This window comes from Squalius cephalus (genome assembly GCF_949319135.1).
Source record: "Squalius cephalus genome assembly, chromosome: 12".
NCBI lineage: Eukaryota > Metazoa > Chordata > Actinopteri > Cypriniformes > Leuciscidae > Squalius > Squalius cephalus.
In genome coordinates this window covers 29,122,489-29,140,052 of record NC_137133.1, presented here as the reverse complement: position 1 = coordinate 29,140,052, position 17,564 = coordinate 29,122,489, and the positions used below count along the sequence as shown (strand labels likewise).

The 17,564-nt window shown below is 38.1% G+C and overlaps 1 protein-coding gene across 1 annotated transcript in view; it reads right to left on the bottom strand.

Annotated features, from left to right (window-relative positions):
- The window catches only part of galnt14 (UDP-N-acetyl-alpha-D-galactosamine:polypeptide N-acetylgalactosaminyltransferase 14 (GalNAc-T14)), a 39,595-nt gene extending 26,742 nt beyond the window's left edge, over positions 1 to 12,853 (bottom strand). Inside the window, exons 1-2 of the mRNA XM_079888476.1 lie at positions 12,498 to 12,853; positions 4,756 to 4,925 (exon numbers count right to left, since the gene is read on the bottom strand). Of these exons, the coding sequence (XP_079744602.1) occupies positions 4,756 to 4,925; positions 12,498 to 12,632 (305 nt within the window). The 5' untranslated portion in view covers positions 12,633 to 12,853. The remainder of the gene's footprint in view (positions 1 to 4,755; positions 4,926 to 12,497) is intronic.
- Positions 12,854 to 17,564: the final 4,711 nt, after the last annotated feature.

Sequence of the window (17,564 nt, the reverse complement as noted above, 5' to 3'; positions counted from 1 at the left end):
TAAAGCAGCGACAGAAACGGAGGCTGGCATCAGCGGCTTGTGCAGTGAACGAAGTGAAGACATCTAATCACTGGACCACAGAGATGTCTCCTCCATTATATTATAATTTTCTGTATGACCTGCACATTGACACCAACACAATGCAACCTTGTTTCTGCAACGACGTCTGATGTGTTTACGTTTTACGTGGCGTGAGAAAGTGCACATTTAAGCTACATGAAATCCGATCAGAGTGGTCAGAAATGAGATTGGAATAGGATTTCAAACCACATATGAATGTAGCTTTAAATGGATCTGTAAAAATCAGATTTCATGCGATTTTTTGCCATTCACAATTGCTAAATATGATCGGATTCCAATCGGATATGCACAGAAATCGGATTTGGACAGAAAGTCTGAACAAGGCTTAAGTTCGGGTGCTGTTGGACTGTTATCAGCACTCTATTTGGCCAGTCATTTGAGAATTCAAGGCCTGAAACTAACTGTTGTATAAAATGTAACAATTTAAAATTGGAAATCCTGATAATATCCTGCAAGAAGGTGCAAAGGATTCAGTAAAAACGTAAGTGTCTTTCAAAGAAATTCATCAGTCAGACTGCTGTGTTTTAGTAATCTTAAAAACTACAGGCCATCTTTGCCATGGTTATATTCCACCCCCTCCCTGCTGTTTAAATCACGGTGACTCGGAAGTCTCTTTTTGAATTGAATAAATGGCAGCTTTGATGAACAACATTTGCAAAGCTCCTGGTGCCTGAGCTTATCTGTTATTAGCCCTTGAGAAATGAAAGTCCTTCTGAATTGAGGTTCATGCTAATTTCCTCTGGTGGTGGCTCTTTTCTCTGAAGCAAAATGAGGTTCAGGCACCAGGCTAAGTGAAAGGACCAGGGTCTTGCCACAGATGGCTGTCAAAGTTTCATTCTGCATTTGATTGAATGCTCTTCCAGTTCAGCCTGAGATGTAGCATTTTGCCTTCCACATACTGATAGGACTAAGCTCGTCTGAAGACACCTGAAGGAATGTGTAAACTGATAGAAAATGTTCAGTGCGGATGGTCCATGTTAGGTTGCTTAATGTACTCTAATCTGATCATGCAGTATGAGAAAATGCACCAAGATTCAATAGAAGCTTGTTAAAAGTGAAATCTAAATCCTGCAAGGTTCTATTTATTGACTTAATATAGTCAACAAAAACCTTGCGTCAATACTGGCGTCCAAAGCCACAATCAAACAGTGGCTTCTGCTGGAACGGTAGAATTATCCTTTGTTTGTCCAATTTCAGCTAAAGTTAATTAAGAGGTAAAAGTTGGCACTTTGATTGCATTTCTCTGGAAATTTCAATATTGCGCTACTGGTCAACAACGGAATGAACAATGAGTGTGGTGTTCCTACTGTAATTACAAAGGCATTTGAGTCATGTAAGAGGAAGGAAGAAACGAGGGCTACATAGAAAATACTTGACACCGTGAAAGAGAGAGAGAGTATCGCATTAGAGCACTGGGTCTGCATAATGAGCCGCCTCCTCACCTTTTATCTGAGATTCTCTCTACTGTCTCCCAGCCCCTGCAAGAATTATTTTATAGAGAATTATACTGCACTGCTATAGAGGTCCCAACAGCTCTCTATATGATTTCCTATAAACCTGACATATACCTGCATATTTTTGGAGACTGTGCAACTGAGAATAACCCATGGTTAGGTTTTAGTTGATAAGGCACATTCATCAATAATTTTATCTGTTGAAAAAACAGTGGATCTATGGTCCACGTTATAAAATATGTCTGCAATTTTCAGAAAACTCAGCGTATAATGTTTTCTAAACCCCAATGAAGTTCTTTTAGTTATTTGTTACTGTTACAAGCTGTAACTTAACTGTAATCAATATAAAGCCTAGTCTGCTACTAAAGTAATAGATAAATAAATAATCAATTAATAAAGTTGCAATAATAATTGGAATATGCATATTTTAATTTTAATCTAATAAAAAAGAGATTCAAACTAAGAACTTGCATTTATTTTGCAGAACGGCAAAAAAAATCTACAGATTTAATCTGGGCTTATGCTAGTTACCCCTTAACGCCTGAATTTATATAGCTGTATATAAAAAAAAAATTATGTGTGTTTTTGCCTTTAAGTAGATGGTAAATAATGTTGAGATTATCAATTTCACTTTTGCACAACAAATAAATAGAAATTTTGGTATGTTGCAAATTTGCGACAACAGGCATTTAGGGTAATTTTTTTTACAAAATGGTAAAATTAATAAAACACATTTTCCCCATCTCAGGTATGTAGATTTTATTCATGGCACAAAGTTGTTAGAACTTATAAACTTTAATTGACAAATTAATGAATCTTGACAACAGCAAGAAACAAAACACTCTCCTACTCCCTAACATTGACAGTAGTTTTTATACATTCCATGTTACATTCTGTTTAACTCTTTCCTTGTTTCTCCAGTGCATACATTATATATTCTTATAGTGTTATATCCTAACATGCTATTTTTTGTGAAAAATAAAAAAATAAAAAATAATAATTTTGGCTGAAACCATCTAAATACAGAATTATTATAATATGTAGCCATTAGTCCAATCCAGCCGTTATTGACCAATGTCGCAAATTTGCTACAAACTCTACAAATCTACGAAATCTACAAAGTACGTAAAAAATATTCGTCACATGAAGCCTATATGAATAACATAGCTATAGAAGCAATCAATAAGCTGGTACATATTTTTATCTTAGCACAACTTAACTCATTTTGGGCAATTTCTCCACATTTGCGCCCTTGATATGCGGATTTTGCAAACCAAAATATTAGCTTCGGTGAACCGGATGTAGTTCCCACTCCGACCGCTCCTACGAGAAACCAGTGCGTGCAAAATGTTCCTAGGTATGTATCGAATGTGCACAAACAGGCATTGGGGGAAAACACACGCTATCTCGCCTGCAGTCTGAATGGAAGGGGTTTGTTGCAAATTCGCGACAGTGGGCGTTAAGGGGTTTTAAGAACAAAAACTTAAATGACTCCATATTTCCCTATTTCTGAACCCAAGCAATGATGTTGAGAATGTTATGATGAAAGTTCTTGTTTATTCCAGGAATGCAAATAAAAATTCTTCAGTTGAGACTTTGACCCTGTTTAGACCTGGATTTAACTGATCTCTCATACACGAGGTAAGTCAGAAACGCATGTGACAGTATCATGTCTGTAGTGTAAATATTTGTATGTGACTGTCCTGATGTGTCTGGGACAACAGTGAAAGACTGCTTACTCATCTATTAATCATCCACTGCAATAAAACAAAGAGATTTAATTTAAACTAGTTGGTTAAGTGTAGCTTTAAAAGAAATACAATACATAACATTTTTTGACAGGGATTCACAAGAATACATCATTTTTTTTTACAAAATTCTTGTGAATCCCTGTAAGCATTACATTTCCAGTGAGCTTAAAAAATTCAAGTATATTTGGAAGCAACAGTGTGTTGGATTTTTCTTTTTCAACATGACAAATTCCTCTCAATGAGTATGAACACAAGTGGTAACATGAGAAAGTCTGTCACAGCTGATCACTTACGATCTGATTACCCGAGATGGATGTTTATACCAGGTGTAAACAGGGTAAACATGAAAAGAATCCAGAAATAGCTGAAAAATGAACTATGGCACTCTGTCTGACTGAAGTGACATGCACTAATGAGTGAGCGACCTCCCGCAGTGCTGCAGAGGGTGAAAATGTACTGTGGCCAAGAGCCGTCCCATTTCATGAGCTACAAATACCATGAGGTCATGTTGCCACCAAGAGCTGCCAAATATCACAAACAGCTGTCTCATTAAGAAGCTTAATCACAAAACCAGTCACAAGTAGCACGGGTATATTTGTGGCAATAGCCAACAATAAATTGTATGGGTCAAAATTATCGATTTTTCTTTTATGCCAAATATCATTAGGTATTAAGTAAAGATCATGTTCCATGAAGATATTTTGTAAATTTCCTAACGTAAATATATAAAACATTTATTTTTGTGAGTGAATGCAGCAGCACAATCACGAACATAAATGGACAACTTTAAAGGCGATTTTCTAAATGTTTCGATTTTTTTGCACCCTCAGATTCCAGATTTTCAAATAGTTGTATCTCGGGCAAATATTGTTCTATCCTAACAAACCATACATCAATGGAAAGCTTATGTATTGAGCTTTCAGGTGGTATATAAATCTGATTAAATCATCAAATAATACTGAAAAAAAAAAAGTTATTTTGAACTGTAATAACATTTCACAATATTACCATTTTACTATAATTTTGATCAAATAAATTCAGCCTGTGTGAGCATAACACCGTTATGCTGGTTAGGACAAAAACTCTGATTAACATGGAAAAGATACCTTTTGTCGCGTGGTTAGGACATGGTGTTAGAGACTTCTTTCAAAAACATTACAAATCTACCCACCCCAACTGTAGTGTAAATGCATCTAGTATAGCATACTGACCTTAAAGAACCCGAGAAGCACTACCCAGCCATGAACCACAAATCTTCACTCTTTTTATCTTAGTACACCTTTCATCACTTTCAAGAACTCACAGATGCACCTTCATTAATTTAATATGAACCGTGTGGGTATTATATATAGATCACACACACGCACGCACGCACACACACACACACACACACACACACACACACACACACACACACACACACACACACACACACACACACACACACACACACACACACACACACATACCTGTAATGCCGGGTGTCTCTAAGTGCTCTGTTGCTGGGGATTCTCTCGCTCTCTCTTTGATTGAAGGCATACAGACTGTAGGGGTCCTGGCCTGGCTTCCATTTGTGAGCATTGAGGTAGCTTTTCTCTTCAAACTCTTCCAGCAGGTCATCCCACTCAGCATCTGAAATCTACAACATAATGGAAACACAGCAGTCAGATTCATTGCAATCATTTAGTCTATCCATTTTTCACTGTCTGTTGTCTTCTTGTTCCACAGAAATACTGGAAGTCAAAGACACTTCAGTTCCATAAGTTAAAGGCACACTATGCAGTTTCCGTTTTTCTCAAACAGCGACCCCTAGAGTCGCTGTGGAGTACTTGTATTTAACATTACTGTCGTAAATACCTCTCGCGCAGAGCCGTCTCTGCACTCTTCCGACCGCACTTTCTTCGTCGACTCTACCATGATTCACATCTGAAATGCGTGCTAGTGTCTTCCATAGAGGCTGCTTCATATGTTGTTGATGTATGTGACGTCGTTCCATAAAGCAAGTCGTGATTCTCGCGAGATTTGTCGGGGCGCCACCTCTCAAACTTGCATTGCTGGTTTTGCCAGCAGCGTCAGCAGCAAATCTTGCATAGTGTGCCTTTAACCCTACAGGTCTGACCAAACAAAAAGCCTAGCATCTCAGAGTTTCAAATCTAAACAAAAACAAACAAACGAATGAATGAAGGAATAAACAATACACTGCAAACTCCAACACTTTAAATTGAGCATGTTCAGTTAGTGAAAAGAAACGTTCAATAAACTATTTAAAAGAGTGGGGAAAGTAAATAAAGTGGCTGTAGGCAATATTCCCAATTATCATAAGAAAGTCATTAATATTTCAGTGTTCTGCAGCACCATCACACCAAAACCCTTGAAATATAAAGCACATGGCAAGCAGTAGTCTCATATTTTGAGGGTTGAACACACTATGTCTTGGAATCCATGAGGCCATATCAATCATAATTTAATAAACCTCCACATTCTGCACCGACAGCAGTATAAGAGTTTCCATGTTTTCTCACTTATTATTTCCTTGAGCTTTTTTGCTGATGTTAGACCATTAAGGGGGCTGGAGGCTGTTGGTTATGTTTGGGGCAAGTGATTACCCATGCCAGCAGGTTGCTAGTTTCTCCCCAGATGCCTGTATCAATGCTGACTGATGATGATGCTTCCTTCTCTCCTGCGTTTTCAAATACAGCTACTACCCTCCATGAAAATAATTTCAACTAGCATTCGTATTTGTGTAGAGATTCTGCTTAAAATAATAGAGAGGGTTGTTACTATGAAAACACACATCATAAATCAATAACCCATGATCATGACCGGTGCAGTTTCAGAGGTATTGCTAATTAGGACTTAGTACAGAGAGTTCTTTTTTTTAAAGCATGGATTTTCTCAAAATATAGGCTAAGCCTTAGTGAAACTTGTGTACAGACATGTATAAAGACATATATATACATACATATATATATATATATATATATATATATATATATATATATATATATATATATATTATATATATATATATATAGAAAAAGTCATCTGTAAAATAAAAAAATATCTGAAAGCACAAACCAGTTCTCACTTGGAATAATATCAAGAAACTTTATAGTCCCTTTTTTACAAGTTACAAGAGTTAAGAATTCAACAGTGAGCTCACATGCCTTTTCACAGTATTGCGTGTGTGGTGGGAATGTCATGGCCCGCTGCTTTACAACAGCCACAACAGCATCTTTACAGCCAGTAATGGAGGTAGGTAATTGCACATGTCTGTTTCTTTAGACTGCTTAGCATGATAATGGCTGGGCTTTTAATTCAGCTCGCCATTTCAGTTTCCCATTCGTATTGGAATCTGATATATTGGCGATTTTTTTCTCTCAAAACTGTTGGTTTCTGTCTGTCTTAAAGTCAGGCTGATATTAAAATGCAGAGATGCATTTTAATAATACAAATAATATGTAAATGCTCTAATTAGGAACATGCAAAATGGCATATTTTTCAAATCAATTCGGAATAATTAGCTTGCCTGAATAAACACCTGTCCTGGAGCACCCCCAGCACTGCACATTTTGTCTACGTTCACACTGTCAGTCCAAATAGTATTATTTGTGTATCCAATTGGAATCTGATTGAAAATTATTGATGTCCACACTGTGTATCGCAACTGTAAAGGTTCGATTTGTGTTTCCATGCAGCTCTTTCGTTTCGGAATACCTGAATTGGTTTCTATGGCAATGATGTTGCGTTGGTAGGAATACGCCAAAAACATCAACAACCGCAACATGGAGGGGTTTGCAATAGAGATGTTGTCTTATCTAAATTTTACAACATGACAATGTCTAGCTGCCGCGCTGGTCTCTCTACTGCGTCTTCTGAGGAAAATGTATATTGACATTTTCTGCTCGTCCGGCACTTTGCAACAACACAGCTTGTTTCGGCAGCGACTTTCAGAATTTTTCCTATAACAACGTCTGACGTTACGTTTTACGTGGGGTGAGAAAGTCACATAAACCACGCGAAATCCAATCAGATATGGATGTAGCTTGAAACATTTCATGTGATCAGCTCATCAGCTCATTAGTAGAGACTGCAAGACCTGAAGTGGGTGTGTCCGATAAGCCCTGGGACACTTTGACGATTTTTCAAATCTTAATCAATTTTAAAACAGAAGGGCAGTTTCAACCGATTTTTAGCATTATAATCCTCTAAATGCACACACTAGAGAAGATTCGTCCGGAAAGCGAGACCACACACCTGTCGATTGTAGTAACATTTTCACAGTGAGAAGAAATCTCACAGAGACTCGCAAGATCAAACGTGACTTGTGAAGAAAAACAGATGGACGACGTTCAAAGTCGTCAGCTGGTTCTCCTGGCGTGTATGGCAAGCCGTTTTAGCTTAAATTGTACCCAGCGTTACTCGTCATAATTGCATTTTTACTAGTAAGAATTCAATTAGAGAGCTCTACAATTCAATTCTTACTGGTAGCAATTACAATTAGAGAGCTCTCTAATTCAGTTATTACTAGTAAAAATTACAATTAGAGAGCTCTCTAATTCAGTTCTTACTAGTAACAATTCCAATTAGAGAGCTCTACAGATGAATTTTTACTAGTCATATGTCTCCATTGACTTCCATTCATTTTTAATTACAGAGCTCTCTAATTGAATTTTTACTAGTAAAAAAATGAATTAAAGATATGTATAATTGCAGAGCTCTGTAATTGAATTAAAGAGCTCTACAATTGCATTCTTACTAGTAACAACTGAATTAGAGAGCTCTCCAATTGGAATTGTTGCTAGTAATAATTGGATTAGAGAGATCTCTATTTAAATTCTTACTAACAATTCAATTGTAGAGCTCTCTAATTGTAATTCTTAGAAGATTCGTCCGGAAAGCGAGACCACACACCTGTCGATTGTAGTAACATTTTCACAGTGAGAAGAAATCTCACAGAGACTCGCAAGATCAAACGTGACTTGTGAAGAAAAACAGATGGACGACGATCAAAGTCATCAGCTGGTTGTCCTGGCGTGAGTTTTGGGAAGAAAAATGTAGTCAGAGGCAGCCCGATCATCAGTCGTTATTATGAAACATGTTTGATATGTACGATTTGGGATTGTGCGGGCTCCGAAGCGATCCGGAGCAGTAAAATAATCGTAATGACAACAATTGATCTTTTGGACATAAAGTCGTTTGCAACAAGCATCGAATCGGGCCACGCCCCCCGATTGCTTGGGGGGTACAAATTGGGCTCAAAATCGGGCTTAGTGCTGGGAATGATCCAGGACAGGTTTGAAAACACCTAGGCTGTGTCCAAAATCTCATAATCTCATCAAATCTCATCAGATTTTAATCTCAAAATCTCTCTTGAGTAGGTACCTATTTTTAATACGTAATTACTTCACAACCACTAAAAAAAAGTATGTTCTGTAGCCTATAGTAGGAACATGTTTGAATGTAATCCAGACGTACCACATTCACCACGCTGTCATTATCACGTGACCTTATCAGTGTCAGTTGCGTCTTGTCAGTCACCACCATTCACAAAATCCTCTCTTGTGGCCTCATGGGATAGTAAAGTGTCCATCGTATGCATACTTAAGAATCTTACCCGGAAGAAGTGGGCCATCCGAGTACTTTTTGCCTACTCTTTTATGAATACTGTGAATTGTACTTCTTTTTGTCACATACTGTTTTTCGTCTACTATATAGTAGGGAAGTACGTGATTTCAGATGCAGCCTTGGTGTAGGAAATCAGCACTGTGATTGATATAGTGATATAGGCCTATAGGCTAAATATCTTTAACCTTTATCGCACAAAACAAATCTTTTAAAGTAGGCGATTTAAAGTTTCACACTCTACTTTTTAAAAAAGGGATGAATTTAAAAGTACTACCACAAAAAAAACAAAAAAAACAAACACGGTAAACCCTTTTTGGGGGGCAAACTAGGCAACCTCAGCAGTGGACGAATCAACTATACAATCCTTAGTTCTTTATTAAAGATTCCAGATTCAATTGCTATTTATTTTCAGATATCATAATTAACACTAAAATAAAAAAGTATGTGTATGCAAACATTTAAACTACACAAGAGATAAACAATTCACATGCACTCCGACCCTGCCGCTTGCTACAGCGATCTGTCACGCCACATTTCATGAGAAAATCAACAAAATTTGAAAGCTTACTGTTAATGTTTAAAGCTAGTTATTGTTATGTTCGAGCTAAAGTTTAAATGACAAAAGGTGAAGGCGCAAGTAAAAATGTAACGTTGTTATTCTAGACACTTTAGGATTAGGGCACAATGACACGCAGCAAAATTAACTCTTATAATGATTGAGCATACACAGTGATAGAAACAGAATCTAATTAGCGCATGAAAAAAAAGATGACAGGTTCTGAATCAATGTGTCAAATTTCCTATCTGCTTAACAATTTTATTCGCCTTCAAAAGGCAGCGTTCGCGCACCCACCCCCACGCTCCCTGCTGAAATTATTAGCTCCTTGATGCTCCACAGTCACTGATCAGGGCATTTCAGCTGTGCCACGTTTGGGGCTCAGTGTTCCCCCAGCTCCCACAGAGCTCAGCCTTCTAATGAGAGGAGGAGGACAGACTGAGGAAGTGGTAATTGGATACTCCCTGTCCTGTCGTCTGTACTCTGTATGTGTGGTTGTGTGGGTCCTTTTTATAGAGCATTCTACACCACCAAAGCCTCTGCCCTCTTGCAATGCACAAAACCACACATCAGAACTCTCCAAAGGCTTCTTTTGAATTCCTGCTCCTTTTTTAAGGGCCTCAGCACACTCTCAGCAGGTACAGAAGTCATGCATGACTGTAAAACTGGTCTGCGGTATACACTGCATTAAAATGATTCATTCTGATGTTCTGTCAGAATTCATGTGCAAGCAAATGATGAGTCCATCAAACTCCATCTGTCCGGTCTAACACCTCAACACCAGTGACACGAAGCCACTGTGAATATACCACACAACAGCACTGTCTACTTGTGTAATCTGTATTGTGGGACATATCTGCCATGAATCACGGTAATAGCAGATGTCATGGGTGATATCTCGGTCCTCCCTTACCATTATAAAGATAATGCATCACTCTGCTGATGGGGGAGTATCTGCCCATCGAATCTGAGTGAGATGTCACCACCATTTGATGAATGGTTTGAACACACCGGCCACCGTGACACACACCGCATTCACCTCAACAGCCGCTGTACCAACCCTGTATTTCATATTCCTCCTCGCCAATAACAGCTATTTCAGGTTCGGCCTTCCCTGTCAGGGTTATTACAGAAAATAGATATTGAAGCAAACCGCAAATGGAAACATGTTGTTCAACACAGAATACTAAAGTAGACATTTCTCTCCCAGCGCACAGTTGTATTTAAAGACGGAGTGTCTGAAAAATCTATCACACTGCGGTTTTCAAGGCCACATTAACTGTTTACTTGTTTTTAGTTTTACATACTCGTCTCACACAAGGGCGTACAATCACATAAAAACTTGAGAATAAAAAAGTCAAATCCATCACTACTCAAGCATTCACCAGCTAAGAATTGTTCTGTTTCTTCTGAAATGAATCCAGTCATTATACCATAAAAAGTCAATCATCGTCTCCATACAGATGTAAGGAACATGTGCTAACTGTTTTCATATTTCCGTTCCTACAGTGTTGTTCAGTGTTGTGATATATCACACCATATATCATGTTTCATACCCCATTACCCTCAGTGATACTTTATTGTCATATACCAGCCGCTGTTTCAGTGAAAAACTGACTTGCAAGATGTACCAGAATTTGCTGCAGATTTATGCATCCTACTGCAACAAGCAACTAGACCTTTTTATTAATGCAACAGATATGAGCATAATCTCACTTTATACTGTTTGTGAATATCATTGACCTTCTGTTCCCATTACTTTCTATCTTAGTCGGGACAGATATATTGAACAAAATAGTGGAATTATTGATTGCCTACTGGTAAAATCCACTACGTATTCAGAACAAGAGAACTATCAATTGCTTATGCACGATCTCACACACATACAAAAATGACTGTTTTTTTTTACAGTATACAGAGTTCATCTTAATAAGAAACATAATCTTGAATAAGTCTTATTGGGAATTAAACATGAAGTATGAGCCGAAATGTTGCTCTTTGATCTTTGAAGTATAAGTTTTGTCTCAGATGTTTCTCCTTCAATACCTTAGGATAAAATGGATTTAAATCAGACAGCTGTTTACAATAATAATAAAAAAAGGATATAGATAAAATGAATGTGGATGGCATATAGCTCACATAATTTGATTTTGTAAGGAATTTGAGATCAAGGAATTTGAGATCAAGTATCAGACTGGTATCTTTTTTTGCAAACCGTTTGAGACTCCTTTAAAACTCCAGAATAGAAGAACCACATGTGAGATCACTATTTGTCAAAATAAAATAGTACACTTATGAAACAAAGCCTAATAAAACTCATTGCTGCATGTCTATGAGAAACAAAAGACAGCAGAGATCTGTTTTGTGGTAGCCTAGGCTATGTCTTTCCTGTGGGGAGTCTGAGAAAGTGGCTGAACACAGTTTCTAGAGCAAATGTCATGGGTACAAATGGTATTGGTTCATTTATAGCCTTAATTACGAACTATTTAAATATTTACTTTCCACTCAGTAATCTAGATTGAATATCTGCTTCCTCATGTACGCACTTATATGAAAGCTGTTCCCATGCGTCCATCCTTCTGACTGATAGGAATTCATGTTTGAATAGGAAAGGAGAAAAAAAATGCTATTATAGAATTAATGTGTCAACAAACAAAATGTGAAAAGGTTATCGCAAAGCATATTATTTCGTCTCCCAAGGGAAAAATAGGTAATAACAATAGGCTAAATTTCTCCTATTTCAGAATAATTTCAAAAAAGGATTATAACGTTAACTTACCTACTCACCAATACAATACATAACGTTACTCACCAAAACAATAAAAAAGATTCTACACATTGGACAGTTTTGTTCTTTAGCCTATTATCGGCTCAGAGATGTAAAAAAAAAAAAAGTGACGCACCTAGGCTATACAAATATTTTCTCTCAGACAAACAAGGGATTAAAGAGTTACTGACAGATCTTAAAAACCAATAAACCAACCAATTCAAGCCATTTCGTCTTTGAGGTTATGATGTATCACTCACCTCTTTTACTTTCGGTTGCTCGTTTCTTTGGTCAGGTAATATTTTCCGGCTATTCAGCAATATGAAATAGAGTAAAGCGGCTATCCAAAACAGCGCTGCGAGAGCTAAAGTCAGCTTTCGAGAAAGCCTCTTCATTTTCAAACGGCCGTTAACGATTCATTTCAGTTTGAAAACCATTCGCGCGCTCCTCTCTCAGCGAACGAAAGGCGAATTGTGTCCGCGCGCTGCGCTCGCGCACTTGCCCGTAGTGCCTAATATCCAGGAATGAGGTTGTTGCTCTCGTGCGCAGCGCGCTGACTTGCTGAGACTGTGAGTGACGCTGGACGCTGTCCAGGGCGATTAAAATCATCCTGTGTAGCCACCGAGGTACTGACAAAATGTATATGAGTTTAGCACCACCTACCGCGGAACGGAGCTTTCACGGACCTGCCTGTTCCTGATGCGCTTCTTATATTGACTCGGTCTGAATTTGTCTCCGTTTGCGAAATGGGCTTACAATAAGCAGCTAGGGGTCCCACTGCCATGGAAAGCCTGAACATATCAGAAGATTTTATCATTAGCGATTTCTAGTGCTGGAAAAGCCATGCAAATGCATAAAAACTTAAATGGAAATCATGAAAACCTATAGGCCTAGTCTTGTAAACATGAATGGCAGGAATATGTAAATTCAACCCAACTTTAGACAGGAAAGGTCTGTTTGATTACAGGCTACATGAAAAGCTACTAACAGTTTGTTTGGGTTACTAAGAGTCTTTAGGAATCACCTAATCTGAATTAAAGGAATATTAAATATTGTGTTATATAAGAATAACCACAAAAATAAACCAGCATTGAAATCCTAGAAGTATCAGTCCACAACAAACAGAGCAGAACAGATCATTTTGCTAGTGAGTAGCCTACATAGTTTACTTGCTACAAAGTGCCTCAAAGAAAATGTATTTAATGCCCCTAAACTGTATAGCTTGTAAACATTTAATTTACACGTGTACATTTTCCCTTGACTCCCGGATGTTGCATAGTGACAGTCAATCAGATTGAAACAAACGATTTCATCTGGCTCTTGACATTTTTTTAGCACAACATGCATCAGACAGCCAGTATAGCGCACAGACTGTGGGCGGTCAGTGGACGTGCCGTCTGAGGCTGAGATTAAGTTGATCCATCACCATTTTATCCTTGAAACAGGGCTCTTAACCTCAGGAGGACTATCCCTGGAATAAGTGCACTGTAAGACAGTGAGGACAAAAGTGCAGCTAAATGACAAATTATTAATTAAGCTGTGCAGTGCAATCAAGGAAATCAATTAAATCATCAGCTATATTGAAATATTAAGCTTGGACACAAGTATTTCCCAAATATATGATGTGGAGAAGTTAAAAGTAAATAATTCACTGAAAGTCACAAATTAAACTGATAAGACCACCTGTAAATAATAAGTTTGAACGATACAGCCCTATTATGCAGGGTCTGTAGTGTCTCAGATTCATCCTTGTTAGTGTCTGCTGAAGCATGACAGATATATCAAAGCACATAGTTGGTTTCCTCTTCAGTCGCTGGGCCTGAGGGAGCACATTAGCATAGTTCTAATTAGCTCTTATGCCATATGCCAAAGGTTGAATATGCAGCTCAGGGAATATTTTCACAGAAACCTGAAAAACTCTTCTAGTTATGCTACCCACTCTCAAATTTTAGCATATTCACTTGTATTGTGGATGTTCGTGACACACTTGTACTGTATGTGCCAAGTCAGTGTTGCTAATGCTATAGCGCAGTTAAAAACCATTAGCTTATTCTTTGTTTGTTTTATTCTGCAATCATCTCTTTTACCTGTTAAAGTCAATGGGAATTGCTTTTCGAAACCCATTTCCCCACCCCCCACAATTTGATGTATTTGAGAGTGCACTGCATTTCAGTTGTGGTATTAGGAATAGGAATGCAATGCAAATACAACAAATTTGCAATACAACACTGTACTTTCAGTGGTTATAACTCTGAAAGGAAAGCTGAATTTACAGATCTGCTCATGAAACTCAATTTGACGTATTTGAGAGTGCAACTGGATATTCAATGAGAAGAATGTAGATTGATTTATCCAATGGAAATTATTTGGAAAGTGGGAGTTACATGAATGGAACCAGAATGAATGCAAGTTTGTTACAACAATGGCCATAATGTGTGATTCTTGATGAAATCGGATTTATGATATGTTGATTATTTCATTTCTGATTCTCTCTGTGGCGTCCTCAGCATCTCTGGAAAAGCACTATGGATAAGATGAGAACAAAAGTGTGTGCTGTGTACAAGCAGTGGTTTCTTCACAACTCAGAAAGTTGTGAAGTTGAATAACTTGCTAGCAAAATTTCTAAATATTAAAATTTGAATCCAGATACCTGGAAAACTTTGGCAAATCAAGTGATTAGCTCTTTGTTACAAGTGTTCATATCAATCATGTACCTTTTTTGTTTCTGAGAAGACAAACCCAAAAGGTTGTCGGACAATCTGATTGGAGCTTGCGGTTTTCACAAGTGCTTTCCCTTTTGTTTATAAAGTATATGTATTAGACGGTCATAAACTACTGTTCAACAATATTGACTCCCACTTTTTAATTTACAGATAATAATAATAATCTTAAATAATAATCAGATAATAAAAATAATCTTTTTTATTAAAAAAGCTCCACTCACTATACAAAAAAGAGCCAAACAGAACATGGCATTTTTGAAGGATGTGGATATGTCAGAGACCCTGGTTATCCTGGCATTTACTAGACAGATAAATTAGAGGTAAAGAGCATAGACCAAGGATAATGTTACATGGACAGGTCTGTTCTACAAGGCAATCAGCCAGCAGTGAAAAGGGAGCGAAACAACGGCCCCTGAAAAACGAATTACCTTAGCGTGACTGAAAGGGAAACAATAGACTAAGAGGGTGCAGATAGCTAGAAATTCCATTTTGCTTTGTCTAATGGGTCGATAACAGTGGATGGCCAAAAAGAAGCCAACAGGACCGTGAAGAGAGAAACAACATCTGAGAGCATAATTTAGGACGGCTAGTCTTTTAAGTATCTGAACTAGCGCACTGTAAAGTAAAAAAAATAAATAACCCAAATACAAGCATACTCTTCTGTATTCCATTTGAAGCAAGCAAATTAAGAGAGAAAAATATCTATCATAGAATTGGATTTAAATAAATAAATATGCATATACACTCACCTAAAGGATTATTAGGAACACCATACTAATACTGTGTTTGACCCCCTTTCGCCTTCAGAACTGCCTTAATTCTACATGGCATTGATTCAACAAGGTGCTGAAAGCATTCTTTAGAAATGTTGGCCCATATTGATAGGATAGCATCTTGCAGTTGATGGAGATTTGTGGGATGCACATCCAGGGCACGAAGCTCCCGTTCCACCACATCCCAAAGATGCTCTATTGGGTTGAGATCTGGTGACTGTGGGGGCCATTTTAGTACAGTGAACTCATTGTCATGTTCAAGAAACCAATTTGAAATGATTCGAGCTTTGTGACGGTGCATTATCCTGCTGGAAGTAGCCATCAGAGGATGGGTACATGGTGGTCATAAAGGGATGGACATGGTCAGAAACAATGCTCAGGTAGGCCGTGGCATTTAAACGATGCCCAATTGGCACTAAGGGGCCTAAAGTGTGCCAAGAAAACATCCCCCACACCATTACACCACCACCACCAGCCTGCACAGTGGTAACAAGGCATGATGGATCCATGTTCTCATTCTGTTTACGCCAAATTCTGACTCTACCATCTGAATGTCTCAACAGAAATCGAGACTCATCAGACCAGGCAACATTTTTCCAGTCTTCAACTGTCCAATTTTGGTGAGCTTGTGCAAATTGTAGCCTCTTTTTCCTATTTGTAGTGGAGATGAGTGGTACCCGGTGGGGTCTTCTGCTGTTGTAGCCCATCCGCCTCAAGGTTGTGCATGTTGTGGCTTCACAAATGCTTTGCTGCATACCTCGGTTGTAACGAGTGGTTATTTCAGTCAAAGTTGCTCTTCTATCAGCTTGAATCAGTCGGCCCATTCTCCTCTGACCTCTAGCATCAACAAGGCATTTTCGCCCACAGGACTGCCGCATACTGGATGTTTTTCCCTTTTCACACCATTCTTTGTAAACCCTAGAAATGGTTGTGGTGAAAATCCCAGTAACTGAGCAGATTGTGAAATACTCAGACCGGCCCGTCTGGCACCAACAACCATGCCACGCTCAAAATTGCTTAAATCACATTTCTTTCCCACTCTGACATTCAGTTTGAAGTTCAGTGCCCGGTTGCATAAAGCACCTTAAGTGTAATTTTCCCTTAAGTTCGCCCTTATGTTTCCCTTAAACCTAAGGGTGTTGCAGAAAAAAAACCTTAAGTGTTACTTAAGGGTTTCTTTAAGTGAAACGTCATAAACACTTAGAATTTCCCTTAAATGCTGTTTTTTCACTTAAATAATCCCTTAAAAAGCGTTAAGTGTTGCATAAAACCCCTTAACGGTCATTTCCCTAAGTATAACTTAAGGTTTGGAAATTGTAACCTTAAGAGTAACGTGGACAAAAATAAGACGACATGGCTGAATTTATGGAACCAGCTGAAGATCATTATGTGCCAAGAAGAATTTTTAGGGATAGGGAGAACCCTTTGGACCATTTTAGCGATGAAAAATTGTTGCAAGAATACCGATTTGATCGACGCGCAATATTTGCGCAATACATCGCTAACAAACTAGAGAGCGACCTTGACCATGTCACACATCGCAACACTCTTTACCTGCGGTGTTACAACTGCTTATAGCACTGCGTTTTTTTGCAACTGGGAGTTTTCAGTAGTGGGATATGTTTTACATGTGCATCGGCTACCATTCAATAAATGTAGGCTACAATTAGTGTGTATCGGATTTTCAGGTGATATTCTCAATTCATTCAGTTAACGGACGCTCTGAGGTAAAGTGTTCAGACTGCAGACTTATAGCAATGATTATATTTAATTGTACAGTACAGTCATAAGATAATATAACGTACAGACATTATCTTAATTCCATAATGTC